The sequence below is a fragment of the Callorhinchus milii genome, unplaced genomic scaffold (assembly GCF_018977255.1).
Source record: "Callorhinchus milii isolate IMCB2004 unplaced genomic scaffold, IMCB_Cmil_1.0 Scaffold18, whole genome shotgun sequence".
NCBI classification, from domain to species: Eukaryota; Metazoa; Chordata; class Chondrichthyes; order Chimaeriformes; family Callorhinchidae; genus Callorhinchus; species Callorhinchus milii.
The window spans coordinates 9,837,609-9,856,760 of NW_024704759.1; the positions used below are offsets into that span (position 1 = coordinate 9,837,609).

General features: G+C 44.0%; 1 protein-coding gene across 2 annotated transcripts in view; it reads left to right on the forward strand.

Moving 5' to 3' along the window:
- The window catches only part of LOC103191032 (probable phospholipid-transporting ATPase IIA), a 48,298-nt gene extending 29,580 nt beyond the window's left edge, over positions 1-18,718 (forward strand). Inside the window, exons 13-26 of one of the 2 annotated variants that reach the window (XM_007911969.2) lie at positions 1,015-1,176; positions 2,256-2,348; positions 3,332-3,415; positions 4,093-4,263; positions 4,664-4,762; positions 5,318-5,407; positions 6,627-6,771; positions 9,063-9,127; positions 10,819-10,974; positions 12,421-12,485; positions 12,705-12,813; positions 13,525-13,582; positions 14,417-14,620; positions 17,426-18,718. In XM_007911969.2, coding sequence (XP_007910160.2) covers positions 1,015-1,176; positions 2,256-2,348; positions 3,332-3,415; positions 4,093-4,263; positions 4,664-4,762; positions 5,318-5,407; positions 6,627-6,771; positions 9,063-9,127; positions 10,819-10,974; positions 12,421-12,485; positions 12,705-12,813; positions 13,525-13,582; positions 14,417-14,620; positions 17,426-17,562 — 1,638 coding nt within the window. In that variant the 3' untranslated portion in view covers positions 17,563-18,718. Of the gene's footprint in view, positions 1-1,014; positions 1,177-2,255; positions 2,349-3,331; positions 3,416-4,092; positions 4,264-4,663; positions 4,763-5,317; positions 5,408-6,626; positions 6,772-9,062; positions 9,128-9,376; positions 9,714-10,818; positions 10,975-12,420; positions 12,486-12,704; positions 12,814-13,524; positions 13,583-14,416; positions 14,621-17,425 lie in introns of those variants that run through there. The other variant, XM_042341862.1, reaches the window with a different exon arrangement.
- Positions 18,719-19,152: the final 434 nt, after the last annotated feature.

Here is a 19,152-nt window from a genome sequence, read left to right on the forward strand (position 1 = left end):
TACTTGTGATAGAAGTCATTCTCTGCCACGGTCAAGTTCTCTGGGACGTTACCCTGCGTGAGGGGCTCTGTATAAGTGCAACTTGTTGTCGTTGTTGGTAGTCTGCCTGGCCAATGGAGGCTTGGCAAATGGAAGAAAATATGAAATGGCACATGTAGTATAATTTTGTACCTGTTTTAATGTTGACTCCATTCCATTTACATTTTTGTGTGTACAGCGGCTGCAGTTGAACTGTTTCCCTCTTCTGTGCTTGGAGCCCGTTCAGTTTGTGAAGCTGTCGTTTCCTATTATAACCCGGTGGTTTGCTTTAGAACCAATTGCAGTGAGGTTCAGTTTATCTATATCCCTTTGGACTATTTCAGTAAAAAGATGGTGCCGTAAGCTATCACTGCTCCAGTGAAGCGGAAATAGAATATTAAAATCTTCTCGATTCCTCAGATTCGATTCTACCTCAGGAATTATCATTTAGAATATAATGCTGAGGTTTATTCCCTTCACCAGAACCCCTTCTCTCCATTGTTGGAGTGTGGAATATTATTTGTATTATTAGTGTGTTATGAGTTTTGCTTTTTTGAGTTGGGCGAGTTGAGTTTGGCTACTGCACGATCGATTGAACTGAGACTCTGATCTCCCCACGGTTCGCTCTGCAACCTCAAGCGTAAAAAACTTTCACTGTTTGCAGCAGGTCGGGCTGGACGCAGTGACATAAAATGTGCGCGTGAACGTGCGGCCGCTCTATACCCTGCTCCGTCTCTGCAGCTAATTGTAAGAAAATGGTTTAACGGCTGCACTTGCGGCTCAAGATCACCCTCAGGAAATTACAGTGTTAGAGCGAGGGAGGCCGTTTGCCCACAATACGGGGACATCCTGCAAGGAACTGTCCGGTTACAATTGGTGTTTATTGGGTGACTCGTTTACTTCCAATGAGCTGCCCCCACCCGCTCAGCTCAGTAACCTTCGAACTCTGAATTCCGATCGCCTGGCTGATCTGTGCCTCTCTCGTGTGTGTTTCAGGTGGCCTTGGTGCAGTGGACGGAGAGCATTGGCCTGACTCTGGTCGGCCGGGACCAATCCTCCATGCAGCTGAGGACGCCTGGTGGCCAGATTCTGAATTTTAGTATCCTGCAGGTGTTTCCGTTTACGTACGAGAGCAAGCGGATGGGGATTATTGTCAAAGTAAGCGAAGGAAAATGATTCAACGTTGAATTCGTACAGATTCGGTTAACCAGTTACTGTTTGTCCGTAAATGAGGGTATTACAGCAGCTGATTACATTTGCACCTCTTGAGACCATGTGTCTGTCTTTTGTGTGCCCTTAATTGTGTAATTAACAACCAATTAAAAGGTTTACAAGTGTCAAGTCCCTGTAATCCTTTACATTGATTAATTACATACTTTAGGGCACCTGTAATTGACTCTTATACACACACGTTTACAGAACTCACATAATACAGCTAATATTTTTAGAACAATATCATTTCCTGTATTGCTGCTTTGCGGTGTGTGGAAAAAAAACCAGCCGATGAGCTGTTTGATTGCTAATCTTTGCAGGGTCTATGCTTCAGCACAAGCTACAGACTATCTTCCTGTTCTGTAATTGGACCAAAACTGGAATAATTCTGCCCTTACTTGATACTTCAGCTGAATTATTTAACTTCCAGACAAATTTTCACATGCCTCTCCCTGCTGTGAATTTTTACTGTGCCAAACTTCTACAAAACCTGTTCTATGAATCGATGCACCAATCCCAATCTGGTGAAATTTTGGCAGCGCAAGGTGTGATTTTAAGAGGTATAAAAGTCACACACGCCAATGATTCTGTTACTTAGCAACAACAGACAGGGACAGTACTATAGTACTATCAGAAGCTGGCATGATGGCATGTAGATTTAAGGCAATTACCAAAAGAGCAGATGGGAGAGGTTAGAAGAATATTTTTTGTAAGGACATGGAGTGTGCCTAGCTGGAACTGTAGTTGAAGCAGATTCCCTATCACCATTTAAGAGGCAATTAGATAAATATCTGAAAATCAGAAATAAATTAGTACTTTTGTTCATCTACAAATCCCAATCGCGAGACTTTACATTAATTTGTATGAAACACTTTGAGATGTCTCGCCGATGTGATGAGGCACTATATCAAATATAAATATTATATATAATAAGTTGCGAAACTGAGGTATTCAGTCTTGAGCAAAATGGTGGGGCTGTTCTAAGTTCCTCACCCTCATCGTTATTGTACCTGTTTCTTGACTAGGATGAATCAACGGGAGAGGTTACATTCTACATGAAGGGAGCTGATGTGGTGATGATGGGAATTGTTCAGTACAATGACTGGCTTGAAGAAGAGGTATGTGTCCTAATTTGTTATTAGTCGTAACAAAGATTGACGCAAAGACGGCAGCAAGGTTTTAGCTTTGTATATTAATAATAATAATATTCCTGGAAATATGATGCTCTGTACTTTTTCTCAGAATTTTTTTAAAAAAATTATGTTCTCTGATGGCTGTACGAAAGTGACTTGAAGTGATGAAAATACAGAACCAGAGAGACAAAAAGTCCAATACTTGTCGGGCTGAGTTACCGGTCTACCTCGTTCTCCATAATGTTCGTGATACTTCTGTTTTGTGTTCTGCTGAAGTGCTTCTATATTGATACCAGAAGTTTGAGAAGATGTGGGCGAAGGTAGAGTTGATCATGGCACGGATGTGGAAGAGCCTTTCTCTGCTGTTACTAAAACTGCTGCTCTGTAATATTCCTGTAGAGTGATCGTACTATAAAGACAATATATTAGGCTGAAGGTTTTACCAATGCCTTGTATCGTAGTAGCAAATCTTGAGTCATCCCACCAAGATCAATTACTGCCTTAAGCACACAAGTCACACAGATAAGTATTCACTGCAAGAATTGCTGGCACAGTGGAAACAATGGAGTTGGGTGATGAGCAATAAAATAAATACATTTGCCCACAAGACACACAGTCTCTCCACTTTATAGTATATCCTGTGAAGCACTTTTGAGACGTCCTCCTGACGTGAATGGCGCCGTATCAAATGTAAGGGTTATTGTTAATATCATTATTATAATTTAAAAAATGCACAGTTCAACCCTTGCAATGTGACTTGCTGCATAGCGTGAGTTCATGGATAGCCTCGGTAGATTGGGGACACTTTCCGTACAGTGAAATAAAAGTGGTGGCCGGTCACACTTCCTGCACATGTGGAAACTGGCCAGTCAGCACCAAAAAGCAAATCTTTGACGTACGCAGTTTCTAAAAGTGTGTCGCTACAGAGCTAGTTTCTCGTTAATCTTCTGATTAATGTTTGATTGCAGTGCGGCAACATGGCCAGAGAAGGTCTCCGAGTTCTAGTGGTGGCCAAGAAGTCCCTGACAGAGGAGCAGTATCAGGATTTTGAGGTAATTCCACTTCCATTTGAATCCACTGTCAGGAAGTCAGGGTTACACGACCCTTTGTGGGTTGGTTACGAGTCCAGCACTTTGTGTATAAACCGAGCTATACCTAGGGCGGGCCTGATGTCAGGTCAAGGTTCATTTCCTGCTCTGGCTTGACCTAACTGCTCTCAGCTGTGGTGTGCCTCGCTTGGCCACTATCCAATGATCATTGCTGTAAAGGGCACATGCGGACAGTGTTGAGCACCGAGACCGGTGTGATTTACCGTTCCCCACTCCAGAGGTCGAATGCCCTGCTGGCCATCTGGAACTGCACCTGAAGAACAAGCAACTGGTGACTTGTCGGCTGGCACCAGTGGAAGCACACCCCCAATCCCCCCCCCAGCCTGAGTCACCCCTTTCCCTCCCTCCACACCTCCTGATCCCGACCACCAGCTCGGATGCAGATCCCTGACTGTCCAGGGCTTTGGGACGTCCTCCTGATGTGAAGGACGCTATATACATGGAAGTTGTTGTTGAATGGGAGGGAACAAATTGCGCTGAGCTTCGATTCCCGTGGTTATGTGGAGGTGTGCTTGCGAACAGGTGGGGGTTTTTTTTTTGGCCATTTACCAGCAGCTTTGTGATTTTTCTATGTAAAAAAAATCTTAAGAACAAAAGTCTCCTTGATGTTTTTCCCCCAGAACCGTTACAATCAGGCGAAGCTGAGCGTACACGACCGCTCGTTGAAAGTGGCGACTGTGATAGAGAGTTTGGAGATGGAGATGGAGCTGCTTTGTCTGACTGGAGTGGAGGACCAGCTGCAGGCTGACGTCAGGCCCACCCTGGAGATGCTGAGGAACGCGGGGATAAAGGTAGGATAACCAGGCCCTGAGAGACCGTCAGAATGTGCATTGTGCCTCCTTCAAGACCCTCCTCTTCGACCGAGCCTTCGGTCACCTTCTTGCCCCCTCCCCTCCCCGCCCTCGACCACTCCTGATCCCAACCACCAGCTCAGGTGCGGAGCCCTGACTGTCCAGCGCCTTGGGATGTCCTCCTGACGTGAAGGGCGCTGTACAACTGTAATTTCTTGTTGTTGTGAAGAGGGTTGAGCTAAAGACTCATTCCCAACTGTTCAAACACAATCCACAAACACCCTGCGTCGGTCGGTTCCCTGTTAATAGACTAATGTAGAAGATGGGTGTCATTTATGTGTCTTCTATCAAGGCACAATATGTGTATGTGTGTAAATAATATATGTATCATTCTTTCCAGGTGTGGATGCTCACTGGGGACAAACTTGAAACGGCAACTTGTACGGCAAAGAATGCACATCTTGTGACCAGGAATCAGGATATCCACATCTTCCGGACTGTGAGTATTGCTTGTAATTGCCTCGTTCCTGGCCCACAATCCCGCAAATAAAATTGCTCAGTCATTTCATGGCTGTTTGCGGGACATTACTATGCGAAAGTGGACTGCTGCATTTGCCCACAAAAACACTGTCACCCCACTCGACAGTATATCCTGTGAAGCGCTTTGAGATATCCTCCGATAGTCAATGTGTAATGGTCATTATTGTCACTATTTCTCCTTGGCATGGATTTTTGATATGACAGCTGGATTAACAAAGGCATCCGACAGCCTTCTATAAGGTGGAATGTACCGTTTCTCTAGACCGAAATCTTCGTGTGTCACCAGCAAAACGAAACAACATTTTTTTTTGAGAGTTGATGCCCATTTGATAAAAGAAAATGGTCTTCAATTAACAGGTTCCATTGACTGTCCCACCAGATCTTCCATCTGGTTATGTTGATGAGAAGCCAGCAGGAGGCTACGAGATCTGACTGTGAGCTAAACTGCTGGTGTCAGCCGTTTTAATTTGACGAAATGTTCAGTCATTTATCCGTTAATGCCTTTAAACTTTAGGTTACTAATCGAGGAGAAGCTCACCTGGAACTGAACGCTTTCAGGAGGAAACACGATTGTGCATTGGTAATATCTGGAGACTCGCTAGAGGTGAGTGTTTGTTTTAATTCCCAGTAGATATCAGTTTGAATACTGGTCCTTCACCTTCTGCTGTGAGGTTCCCGAAGCCCTCAAATTGATTGGCCGACTTCTGGATCATTCGATCGCCGTAGATGGCACTTGCTTGATTCGAGCATGCATAATAAAGCAGGACGTGACATCAAAGGTGACCTAATGACCAGGAACTTGGCCATTTTAATGCGAAAAGCCAGTTGGCGCATGGGTAGAGAGCAGGCCTGCTGCGAGTATGGATTGTGAATGCGATCCTTGTTCCAACCTCGTTATAACTGATATAGTAAAGTGTATTTTAACAGGGTTGCACTAGATTTCTAAAAGGAGATTTTGCTGCCGTTGCAGTATATTTTGGTTTTTTTTAAGCAAAACTCACAAACTGTATTTTTGGCTAATAATTCAGTTCCTCAGTTCAGCAGAATTTGAGCTTGCGAGGCCGAAACACACCTAAAACTGTGAGCCGTGTCTCGGTGACCGGGAGAGATCTGGGATCGAGAGTTCAGGGGTTGAATTCCATGGAGTAGGTGTAGCCGGGATTGGGAAATCTCGTGCCCGGCTGTTTCCTATTGGGAATTAAGGCGAGAGAACCAGTTCATTCGCCCACGTGGTTGACTGGAAGGAGCGAACTTGATGTCAAGCCAAGCCTGAGCTGAGGTGGAAGAGGTGGAGTGGCAGAGTGAGAAAGAGAGAGAGAGAGAGAGCTTAGCTGAGATACTTTTTCCTCTCGGATGGTTTGCGTTTGGAGGTTTGGGGTGTGGTTCTACTAAGCCATCGACTGTTAATAACGCCTGGATCCGGTGAGGTCTGGTGAGGTCCCTGTTGCGTAAACTCAAGAAGCGTCAGAGCTTAAAAACAAACAATACGTTCTTTTAGGGACCTCCCTCGGAATAGCAGAATGAGTCTGATTTTTTTTTTGGGGTGGGGGGGGGGGGGGAGGGTTTCACGCTTACTCTCTGCGTTCGTTTGTACAAGACCTGAAAGTGGGGCTAGGGGCTGCGGGTGTGAAATGGGGACAGACCGCGGCTGTTGCAAAATAATTGGTTGCATTTCAGTTTCAACCAGTGAGGCCAGCCAAGCCGAGGAGGGCCCTGGACTGAGTGTGGAAGCATCACAGCCTTGGTATGCACTATACCGTCATAGCTGCTGTCGTAAGCACCTCTCCTTCCCTTACCCCTTGTGCTTTTTTTTGTTCTTGCAGGTGTGCCTGAAGTTCTACGAGTACGAGTTCATGGAGTTGGCCTGCCAGTGTCCTGCGGTCATTTGTTGTCGATGCGCTCCAACCCAGAAAGCCCAGATCATTCGGTTGTTGCAGCAGAGGACTCGCAAACTGACGTGTGCAGTGGGTAAGAAACCACAAACCTCCTGCTGTTGTTCTTTTTTTTCCATTGTGGCTTAGATGCTTAGACAGTGAATGTCAGACCATAAGAAAACATTCAGTCATATAGCTTCTCTGTCTCTCTCTCTCTCTCTCTCTCCTTTACGTTCAATGGTTTTGCTGTGTGCTGCATTAGTGGTTATGTCAAACAGCCTCGTAGGAATGAGGCAATCTTGTCGCTCGTCAAAGATTACAACCCGCTAAACGCTACAACCTCTAATAATAGTACACCCTCTGAGGATGGTTTCAAAGTTACTTTAGCGTCTTCAGTCATTGCTATGAAATTTCAATTGTGTTCGCCCACAAATATACAATCAATTCAGTTTACAGTGTGTTCTGTGAAGCGCTTTGGGACGTCCTCCCGACGTGAAAAGCGCTATATCAAATGCAAGGATTATTATTATTATTATTATTCTGTGGAGACCGCATAAGAGATACTGTAAGGCATAAACTGAACTCATTATGGGCACAATAAATCTAAGCTTCCATCTGGTAGACACTTTAATGCTGAAACGACTCTTTAAAAAAAAAGTGTGAGTTGTTATCCGGTGCAGTGAATGTGCATTTAAGAGCAGCAGAAGATTTCAGACCTTATTGTTAATTGTTCGAACAGAAGTGTTTCCAGAGGGACATCTCTAGATGCATCTTCATGATCGTTTAGTAAATCTAATGGTTGGTGTGAGACTGAGCTACACAGACCTTTCCTCTGATTTCGTGCCCTGTCTGTTAGCTGACATCTGCTGGGCCAGCAGTCTTGTCAGCAACAATTGACCTCTGCTTCTGTGCTAGAGAGGTGGTAGTTTGGGAGTTCCATCTCCTGATCGCCATCCAGCGATCTCTCTTTGAAAGAACATGTACAGGACATCATTGGACTCTGCTGAGATCACCCCCCCATGGTAAAAAAAAACACCTTGCTATGCTTCATAAGGAAATTTGAGAGAAACGGTCACTCATACTGAATGGTGACTGGCATTGGTGGAACCATATTTCTGGATGGAGGAATGTAACCCTACATGAATCATTGCCTTTAGGAAGCGGATGGGGTGGGGAGAGAGAGAGAAAGAACTCGTAAAAGATCAAGCTTAATGCGTGAGATTTTCCATTGTAAGACTTTAGCAAAAATCCACTATTTTTAGTGAGATCGACTCCACAGTGTTTAAGATCAGTTGTGAATTGGCAATTGGGCAAGCAGCTAACAGAGCAACCACAATCCACACAACCACACCCCGACATTAGTCAACACTCGCATGTAAATACAGCCCTACTATTAGGATCAATATTTTGCACTGGCACGCAAACTCATCGCTCGCCTGCTTTGAAACAGTTTTCTTAACGACCATTAGATGGCGATGTCACCCTTCAGGCTGAACATTGCACGCCGTATGACTAGCGATCATAGCCTTCGCCTATGTTGGGGTTGTTGACGGACAGAGCAAAGATAGCAACACTTATAACTGCCGGGTTAGCTCCCACTGCCCCCAGGCTTAAACCTCACCCTGAACATTCGAGCAACACTTGTAAGAATTGTCACCCGCTTGTAAAGTGCTTCTGTCGTGTGTGTGTGTGTGTGTGCGTTTGCTTCTCTGCGCAACTTGTATCCAAGAGATCGAGATGTATTCAGCCGATGGGCAAAGTGTATGGTCTCGCCAGCACTCGGTGACTCTGGTATAGTGGGGGCAGGATGAATGAGCTAGCTGGCACTCAGTGACTGCCATGGTGGGCAGAGTGTACGAATTAGCCAGGATTTAGTGACTATTCAATTATTGGCAGATGGGATGGTCTAGCCATTACTCTGTGACTCTGCTACAGTGGACAGGATGTCTGAGCTAGCAAGCACTCAGTGTCTCTGCTATATTGGGCAAGATGTATGGGCTAGCCAAGAATCAGTGGTGTTCTAATGCACAGATTGAATTTACTGGATCCTCAGGCACTTGGCTGTGCTCTAGAAATGAACTCAAATCAGCTATTCTACACACGAGCCTGGACAGTGGGGTCTTTGATTGTACAGATGTTACCGCTAAGCTCGTTCTGTCTTCACTGTAAATTATTTGTTCAATTTGAGAATGAGCACGCAGTGCGTAAAAGGTTATGCTGACGGGTTGCTATTGACAATTAAACTAATTCAGTCTTGCTCAGCACGTGCCAGGTTGCCAGAGACTGGAAAAACGCATAACTTTTTGTACAGTAACCGACATGACTTGGGTTTAAAAAAGAGTTGCGGGTCTGACGCAGGTGTGTGTCTTTTTTTTTTGCCGGCAGGCGATGGAGGCAATGACGTCAGCATGATCCAGGCGGCTGATTGCGGAGTGGGGATTGAAGGCAAGGTAGGAGTGTTGGAATTATCTCGATGGCATGTTCCATTTCTGAGTACATTCCAATGCCTGTTCGCACTGCTGTGTGAAAGCTGGACTGACTGGAAAACAATTTTAAGCCTGAGCTGCAATCGCTATCCAACCCAGCTGATTTGAACTTGATTCACTCCCAATGTCAATTTGAATGGTTGGTGCTGGACAAGAAATGCAGTTGATCGAACACAATACAATTCTCACGTACGAGACTCCGGTTTTTCACAGAAAGAAATCAAGAGGAGAGACAAATGTTTTTGAAAGATAAAGGCCACTGTCCAGAGAGGCTGAGGGGTGACAAGATACAGGAACCCGGGACAGAGGAAGGTGGTTTTTCAAGGAGAAAAGGAGATGTGCGTAATGTTCCCCTGGCAGGAGCTTGTAAGCAAAGGAAAGCCCTAAGGAAGGTCACTTTGGAACAATTTCAGTGCTTCGTTATTTTGTCACTTCTGAGGCTTTGTGGAAACAGACCGAAGAACAGATTTCAAATAAAACTGCTCGGATCAAACGATCTTGAGAAGTGCTTTGTTTTTATTAGCAATTATACAAGTCGGCTTGCATGGTAGAGGGTGAAACTGGCTTATTGGAAACATAGATGATCTTATAATCTGCATTTCAGCATTTAGCTACAGCAGCTTTCACGTTGACGAAGTCTTAAAGTGCTTCACACAACTGACTTAGAGTCTGAATATGGGAGGGGAGGGGGAGAGGTGTGTGTGTGTGTGAAAGGTGGCCAAATTGTGGAGAAGAGAGTGGTTTGAAGGCGACTCTGGGGATGAATTTGCAAAGAATGGGGATAGAGGGGTTGAAGGTTTACCCATCAAGCGTGGGGTGGAGCACACATGGGACATGAAGCAGCCTGTTCTTGTTGTCTCTGGCTTCTTGCTGTCACTTGTCTGTTTTTTTGTGTTCTTGCCTATGTCTCTGCCTTGGACTAAAACAAACCCTCTAATCATCTGCTCCTGTGTATATTCTTTTTCTTTCTCATTTTATCTTTTAAAAAGTCGTGTGTCCAATACATGGGGAATAATATAGCACTTAACCCATGACATTGTAACGACTGCAAGAGATTTTAGATATCTGTTTGACGTGATTGAAAATGTGAATGTTCCGTTATGCACAAGGAAGGCGGAATGGCTTTTGTTTTCAGAAAAGAATCCAGAAATGTACAAGGGTGAGACTTGGGTTTTTTGTCCCAAGATGTAAAGTTTGTTCAGGGGCAAATCCGATGCAGCTTGTGTGTGCTTCCCAACACTGGGGGTAATGGAATGCTGTCGTTCTTAACATCTCTTCTGAGGCAGACAATAAATGCTGCAATAAGACTTTTTTGCATTCTTTCCCATTGCAAGTGAGTCACGGATCATTCTTTGACCTCCTCGCCCCCCTCTCCACACCCCTAAAGTCCGCCTTCAAAACTCTTTCCAACTTTTCACCAATCCTCCCCTCTCCCAGCTCAGGATCCCAGTCAGCTGTGCGAAATGCTTTGGAACTCCCCTCTTAACGACGCTATGTAAATCGTTATTATTTGAATGCCTCATTTGTATACCAATTGGGCTAAAGTCATTTTAGAAATAATGTTCAGTAGAACCAATTGTGAAACATCGAGACATTCCCGTAAAACGTGGCATTAATATGTTACCACCTCTCTCTCTCTCTCTTTTCTCATTCAGGAAGGAAAGCAGGCCTCCCTAGCGTCAGATTTCTCCATCACTCAGTTCAAACACCTGGGCAGATTACTGATGGTTCATGGACGCAACAGCTACAAGAGGTCGGCTGCGCTCAGCCAGTTTGTGATTCACAGAAGCCTGTGTATCAGCACAATGCAGGTAATCCAGGCTCTGTGCATCTCGTTCCTGTCCTGTGATACCAGATGTGAAGTACTGTATGTAGGTGCATTTTATGTTCCACATAGAGAAGGCTTTAACATCTCTTTGTCATGCAAGGGACACCAAGGCGATATCTCTAAAAATGCAGAATCACGTAGGAAGTGAATCTAGAGCAGAGAGCAAAAAAAAAACTAGTTTCTTTCCACAGATTGGCTCTGAATAACTTGTCTTCAAAAGCGGTTGTCTAAAAATTTCATATGGGGATTTTGAGGTGTGTTTTTTTTTGTTGCCGGTCAATAAATGTAAACGTACTCATTTTAACAGGGTGCGCTTCTAACAGGAAAAATGTGTAAGGAGTTGGAGGTTAGTGCATTTCCCAAACAGCGTAAAATTGACCATGTGGAGGTTAATATTCGGAAACCCAGGAGCCTGCTCTTAACGGGCCCACATTAGCTTGGAACCACTGTCAACGGAAGCACAATGATTTATTGTACCAAGCGTTTGTTCTGAATTCCTTCCACTTTGGCAGTTTGGGTTCTACTGCGTGTAAAGCAATAAAAAAGCTCATGACTAATCCATACTGCAGATCATTGCATTGATGACCTTTGACAGTCGAGATGCGTGGCAGTGCAAGGCTCATTGCAAATTTGGCAGCGACTCAGCAAATGTGCACTACGTGAGAGAGGAAATCAGAGTGACATTTCGTATGTATTTTAAAAAAAAGGCCACTGGCAAATATTTGAGTTCCAGATGACAGCCTTTTGTTTTCTATGCCCTTTGTCAGAGAATATAAGAATCGGATCTGACTTATCGTGAGAAATATGTAACCTTTTATCTACAAAAACTTAAAATTTTGTAAACAAGTGTCACTTTCTGTTGGGATTATTAATGTAAACTTTGGAAAAAGTTGCCAACGCTGTCCCTTTCCTTTGTTGTACACTTCCCCTACTGCTTGCTCCTTGGATGTCATAGAACGGTAGCACCTTCCGCTGCTTATGGGAACATTTTGTATAATTTTTAGGATGAGCAAAAATGCTGTTCACTCAGATTAGTGCTGCTTAAACATCCTGAGCAACAATTGCAGTCATCGAGTGCAGGAGATCTTGATATACTGAGTCCTACACAGAATATTTCAATCAGAATCGCACCTAACAGTGAATTAAAGTCATAATCTCCAAATATGTTCGGACAGATGTGTTGCATATAGGTGAATCGAATAGCCCCAAACTTTAATGCACAAACACCAATGCACTAGTCTATTGCCTGTATTGTTATATGATTGGCGATAGACCTAGACTGGTATCCCTTCGGTTGCTGGTCCAGATCCAATACCAGTCTAACATGACCTAACTGCAGTCCTGCATCAAGTAGCAGAGTAACAGTCTGCCTCTGAAACCGATACTGTCCTATTTTCAGTTCAGTGACTGACTCTTCATCTTTTCACAGGCTGTTTTCTCTTCAGTATTTTATTTTGCATCCATTCCTCTGTACCAAGGATTCCTCGTTATTGGGTAAGTAGGTCTAGCTAAGTACGTTTTGATGCATGTTCTCAATCCTTATTAAAGTTACCCAGATCCACTGTAAAGATGCTGTTCGTTAAAGAGTAAAGAGCGACTAAGATTTACTCCTAGAAACTTAATTATCCAGTGCATCCCAAGGGCAGATAGAGCGCTAACAGAGAAAAGTGCGATGGACAAATGGAAGCTAATGTTTTGTTTGCATCTTTCCAGCTATTCCACCATTTATACAATGTTCCCAGTCTTCTCTCTGGTGCTGGACAAGGATGTCAAGTCTGAAGTGGCAATGCTGTATCCAGAACTCTACAAAGATCTTACTAAGGTACACAGAGAGGAAGCGACCATCCTGCAATTAATCTGCGCTAAGATCAAATATACAGTTTCATGTTGTTGAAGAACATCCTTTTACAGACCTGTGCACACGGGTGCTTTACCAGACTATCAGGACTGTTCATCATAGTTTTTCTGAGATTGGACAGTAGATAGGGTGTTTTCGTGGTAGACAAGTATCTTGGTGAAATTCTGATTAAAGCACTGTCCAAGTGCAGAAATTTTCTTGCTCATTTTTTTCAATGGGGCTACCATTTGCATTTGATTATTTAAAACAGCTATAAGGTTGCAAGACTAATCATTGCTGGTAATTGCTGAAGGATTAATCCCAGAAAACTGTGTTCTGCTGCAGACGGACAAACTGATACCAATTCAGGGAGTGGACAGCGTGACACCTTATTGTGGTGATTGCATCTTGTGTTGGGCTAAAACTCGCGAGGACAGTGTTTTGTTTTCAGGTTGTGTGCAGGCTGAGAAAAGATCTGAAAGCTCGTCAAAAGATCGGAGAATAAAAAAGCCTTTATTGCTTTCCGGATCGGGAACCCTCAAATACAGTCGATTCCCGTAAATCGCAATTCAAGCAGGAACTTTGCAAATGGTGCAAATTGACCCCAAGTTGAATCATAGGAGGTCTTCTCTAAACTGAACCGAGGCAACTTATAGAATTTTCAGGCTTGTGACCTTGTCCTTTTCTTTCTTTCAGGGTCGACCACTCTGCTTCAAAACCTTTTTGATATGGGTTTTAATTAGCATATACCAAGGTATGGAAATTGCGTATTTTACGCTGTTGAATATCGGAGCCTGTGGGTAGAGAGGGGAGCAAAAGTGGGGGTGGCCGAGGACCCATATATTGGGTACAAATACGTGAGATGCCTTCATAACGGTCGAAGGAATGCTAGCACACAGATCACACACCACCCCAGGTCTGAGTAAGGAGCAGGAGCAGATTGATTTTGATATGTTTCAAAATAATAGTTGATGCCCTGTCCATATAATTCAATCTTTAAGGATTGATGACTGGAAGGCAATTTTGATTCCAGGTTGGCTTACACCTATGTAGAAGACTGTGTGATTTCGGTCACCTGCTTCACCAAGCAGAATTTACTGCCTCCCAAAGCAATCAAAAACAATTTTAGCAGAACTTTGTCCTAAACAGTTTACTCCTGTGTTTCCTTCTCTTTCCAAAAACTTATGCTGAGGAGCAGCTGAAGGTATTCCACCATTGCAGCTCATTAAAATGCTCCACCACCTCAACCTGTTGTATTTCTTCCCGTGGGAGCCTCACTGTACAGGCTCACGTGGCGGCTGTTCCATATGGTGGGGGAGAGGAAGGGAGGGGGAAAGAGAGACTCTTTCATAAGGGGAAAGGGGGAAGGGGAAGAGCTGTGAGTTGTGTTAACACACTCGCGCCTCTCCCCACCAGGGTTCATAGGCTCATGCCAATCCCTCGACCAAAGCGATGCCTTGATCCAGAGGCTGATTTGCTTCGCCCTCATTTCAAAGGCTGGCGGGGAATCCGCCAGGACCTGGGAATCTCTTTTCCTGTACAACATGGATATCCTGTAACTCCATCCTTTTCTGCTTCGCTCCTCCAGGTGGCATTATAATGTACGGAGCCCTGCTGCTGTTCGACTCGGAGTTTGTACATGTGGTGGCCATTTCCTTCACCTCGCTCATTCTCACTGAGTTACTGATGGTAGCGCTCACAATCCAGACATGGCACTGGCTTATGGTGGTTGCAGAGCTTCTCAGCCTCAGCTCCTACATCGCCTCTCTCGTCTTCTTGCATGAGTTTATAGGTAAGTTTTGGAAACGCGGGCTGCTGATTTAGACCCAGAGCCTTAGGACATCTTTCTGAGGTGTGAGCCGTTTTTTTTCATACATAAATGGAAGTTGTTGTCCTGGTGGTGGTGGTGGTGGACAACTTGCCTTGCATTTGAAGTCTTGGCAGTTCATGTCATTGAAGATAGTGGGTGTCCTGCAGTTGTACAATCTCCTGAAGAGATTTCTAATGTTTAGCAAACTCTGTTTTTAAACCTAAGACCAGAATCGACTCGAAACCACACAACGCAGCCTGCCTTCGGACGCAGAAAGTTTGCGCCTTTTCTGGTTTAAGACAGCAGCCAGTGGAAGAAGAGAGGCTAAGTTCAGAGTGACTCATATCATAAAGCAGAGGCTGGTTTGATGAGCCACACCGTAAACTGAGTCATAAACTTATTTTATGGTCTCTGCTTGCATTGCTCAGTGGCTTGTAATAGAAATTAATATCCCGGGAGACACTCTGTTATGTTTGCTTCATTTACACGGTGGGAAGGAGGGAAGTTTCACAGAACCAAGGTGATTGCACTTTCGCATTGAATTTGTGAATTGAGATGCTTTATTTCTGGCTGAGGACCTTCTCTCTCCTGGTCACAGTGGAAAGTCTGCACAATCAACCAACAGGTACAACTCATCGCTGATTAGTTGTGGCGAGAGCTTGGACCACAGCGACCAAAGGCAGATGGTGTTGCCAAAGTTCTGGGGAAGTGGCCTTTGGCCATATCTGGGTTCCATAGAGTTACATAATAATAATGATGATGATAATAATAATACTTTAATTTGATATAACGCCTTATTGATACGTCTCAAATCGCTTCACACAGTATACAGTAAAGTGGATTGACTGTGTATTTTGTGGGTGAACCCAGAGATGGCCTTTTACTCTTCTGTGATACTGCACGGAAACTGGCCACAACCAATGGCCACCAGCCCCTAACCTCACATATTCCCCTCTCCTATACCCTTATTGCCCCTCTATTGCCTTTACATTTATCAAGTTAATTAAATACATTGACGGGGTGATATACCACAGTGCTGGAGGAGACTGCACCACTATGATTACTCTGCAATGTGCCCTCTGTAAGCTAAATGTGCATTTCTATTTTGCCCCAAGATTGCCAAATGGAAGCTTAATTCTGCATTTATGGTCAATTGTTGCCCCTCAAGTCGCAAAGTGTGTGTAAGAGTAGAACGTGCAAAGCCTCTTAACCTTTTGACACTCACACTTGTGACAGGGTGATAGTTCAATATCCTTCACGAGCACAGTTTGTTTGCGGGTCATGTTAATAGCATCAGCAGTGCAGCAAAGGTCAAGGGAAAGGAAAGAGAAGGCTGGCCCTGCAGAAAGCAATAGGGAGCAAACATAAACTGCATGCACTGAGAGCTTGTGTGCTTATTCACGCAGTCAAAAACTGCCGTGTTTGCGGGAACCAAAATAACGGCGACAAATGGAAATTTCCCTTCACTTCGCAGAAACATTCACTTGTTGTTTCTTCGCATAAGTGGAAGCGGTTTTGTTTCTCACGCTTTACTGGCAAAGCAAGCCGAGAAATGTGATGATCTGTTGTCTCGCCGGGGAAATCGAAGCTTACATCACGGGTTACGGTTGGGGGTGAAATTTATTATATTAAAAATCAAGGTGTGCGCCCGGTATCTTTGACAAATGGCAGCGATTTGACCGAGAAGATTTAAGCTGAAATGCATTTGCCTTGAGAGTGGGAAGGTGTGCAGGGAGCTGACAGCCTCACCACTTCCACAAGGCAGTTCTGAAATGAGTAAGGTTCCACTCCTCCTCTCAGGAAGAGGATGTTTATTTTCGTAAACTGTAGCCAAATGGAGTAGCCACAGCGACCCACATATAACGTTGAGGTGAATAACCAATTAAACTGGTCATTAACCAGGACAGCCTACCAGGATAAGCAACATTCTCTCTACCCACAAAATATGCAGTCAATTCACTTTATATTCTGTGAAGAGCTTTGAGACGTCTCGAAGACATAATAAGGCTCTCTCTATATATACACATATCAAATGCAAGGATTATTATTAATACCTGAATAAACGGTAAACTGTAGCTTGGGGTGCTTCTGAGAGTGCTCTCTTCCCCCCCCCCCCCACCCCATCCCTCACTGTGAGCGTGAAAGCGAGAGGTGTGGGCGATTCTGAGTGTCACATTCATTGCAGGTGTCTTTTGGAGTGTGCTTGAAAGGTGTGGGTGTTCAGTGAGGGGCACCACCTTTGTTGTTGCAGTATTAATTACAAATGTTGGTTTTCAAACATTTTTTACTCGCGCTCGAATATTGTTTTTCCTCCTATTCTGTCTTCTATTTTTATTTGACATTTTCCTTCTGACTGATGTACTGAACGGCAGTTAGCTAATCAGCCATTGATCAGACCATAAATATTAGTAGTCAGTCACACTGTCGACATGTCCAGGCTGATGCCTTCGACACATTTTTTTAATAATAATACTTGCATTTGACACAGTACCTTATCTCAGCTCAATGCTCTTCACAGAATACATTGTAAAGTGGATTGACTGTGTGTTTCTGTGGGCGAAACGCAGCAGCCAATTGTGCACAGCAGTGTCCCACAGACAGTCGTGGATTGAGTGACCACATCTTGAGAGAGCACAGAAGGAGCAACACAATATAACTTTTTTCTTATCCAGTATTCAGTCATTGTGGTGTAGCTCACCTTGATCTGCTTGCATCGACAGGGACAAAACCCTTGGGACGGACACTAATAAAAGTTGTGACTGATGCACCACGTTCTTTCTGTTACAGATGTCTACTTTATCATCACTTTGTCCTTCCTGTGGAAGGTGACAGTCATCACTCTTGTCAGCTGCCTTCCGCTGTACATATTGAAGTACCTCAGAAGGAGATTCTCTCCACCAAGTTACTCCAAGCTTACCTCGTAAACCCCGCAACACGGACAATAGCTCCTCAAGGGAGTCGCTTTGTGGTATTCAACTGACAATTTGCAAGCACTACTGACGGGACTAAACTGGTACTGTAACAGTCGCCAGTCGCGGCCAACTACTGAGAACTCGCATAATAACTGGCTTAAAGTGACCATCGGGGGGACGACAGAGAGAGGCGGCTGCTGTAGAATAATAGGATTTAACAAAAAGGGAATGGCAGCGCTGATCAAAACTAGGAGGGTAGGCAGGAGACTGATTCACGTTGGAAAATGGGGCCAATCGACCACTTGACGAAACAGAATGGTTTGACCACGGCATCATCTATTTATTTCTTTGTAATCTGTTCCCTCAGCTGCCTCTATTGCCCCATGTCTCAGCTGTTAGCTTCTTCTCTCCCCCCACAACCACTACCCTCCTACCTTACATTTGTCACTTAGCAGCATATTTGTTTTAAGCTTTAAAATATTCCCTTTATTGCCCCTGATTCATCTTGGATGCTTCGTCACCCCGGTTTCTTCCATGTGGCTGAGATCCATTTCAATGTGGATTACGGTGTGGGGCAAGTTCTTCAGAAGCTCTTGTTCTTGAAACTGATGTGTTTAATCAGGCGGTATCTTCTTCTACTATATGTGCGTGTTATTTGTGTGGGGAGCAGGGGAATTGGCCCATAAAATTAAAAGTGGGGAGGAGGGGGGAGATTGAGTAACACACAATGCGCATAGACACTTTATATTCACAGGTTTTTAAAGATGCAGTGCTCTAAAATTTCCAAAGTAGCAGTTTGTTTTCAGTCCTTCTTAATCAGTGTTTCGAAGCATTTTGTTGAGGGGGAGCAGCTTGTCTTAATCTGGAACCTAATGCTTTTGATGACCGAAATAGCTGATGCTATTAACATGATCTAAGTAAGATTGAACCTCTCATTGGCGCTAAATGCAAAATCTTGTTCTTTTCAAACTGCTTTTAGTGGGATGAGATGGTATTAATAATCATGTCCTGTGAACGTTCTTTTTAAAACGTACCTGATTTGGGATCAGGCAGAACTGGAATAAAGAAGAGGTTTGTGCAAAGAGGTTTGAGTTTACTTAGATAATAATGTAGAAAAAAACATGTTTTTAATTCTAACTTGGGTAAAGTTGCATCTGGTTTTCAGCTGGTAAGAGGGTGGGGAAAGAGAACAAGTAGTTATGACCTTGGAAGACAATGTGGTCGTGGAGGTGAAAATTTCCAATGGAATTCCGCAAAAAAGGAAACCAGGAAGTAATAAAAATAATAATCCTTGCATTTGATATTGCGCCTTCTCACATCGTTGAGACATCTCAAAGCACTTCACAGAATATACTGTGAAGTGTAGTGGACTGTGTATTTTGTGGGTGAAAAGTGGCAACCAATTGCACCCAGCAGTGTCCCACAAACAGTCGTGGATTGAGTGACCACATTATTATTATTATTATGTTTTTGGAAGGATTAATTGCATAAAGCTGACTTGTGCCAAGTGCGCTCTGACAGAATGTGCTTCCTGAGCGATGTTCCTGTGAGTCGGCAAGGTGTGACTGATGTTTTTCCAATTAAATCAGAAAGAATTTATAA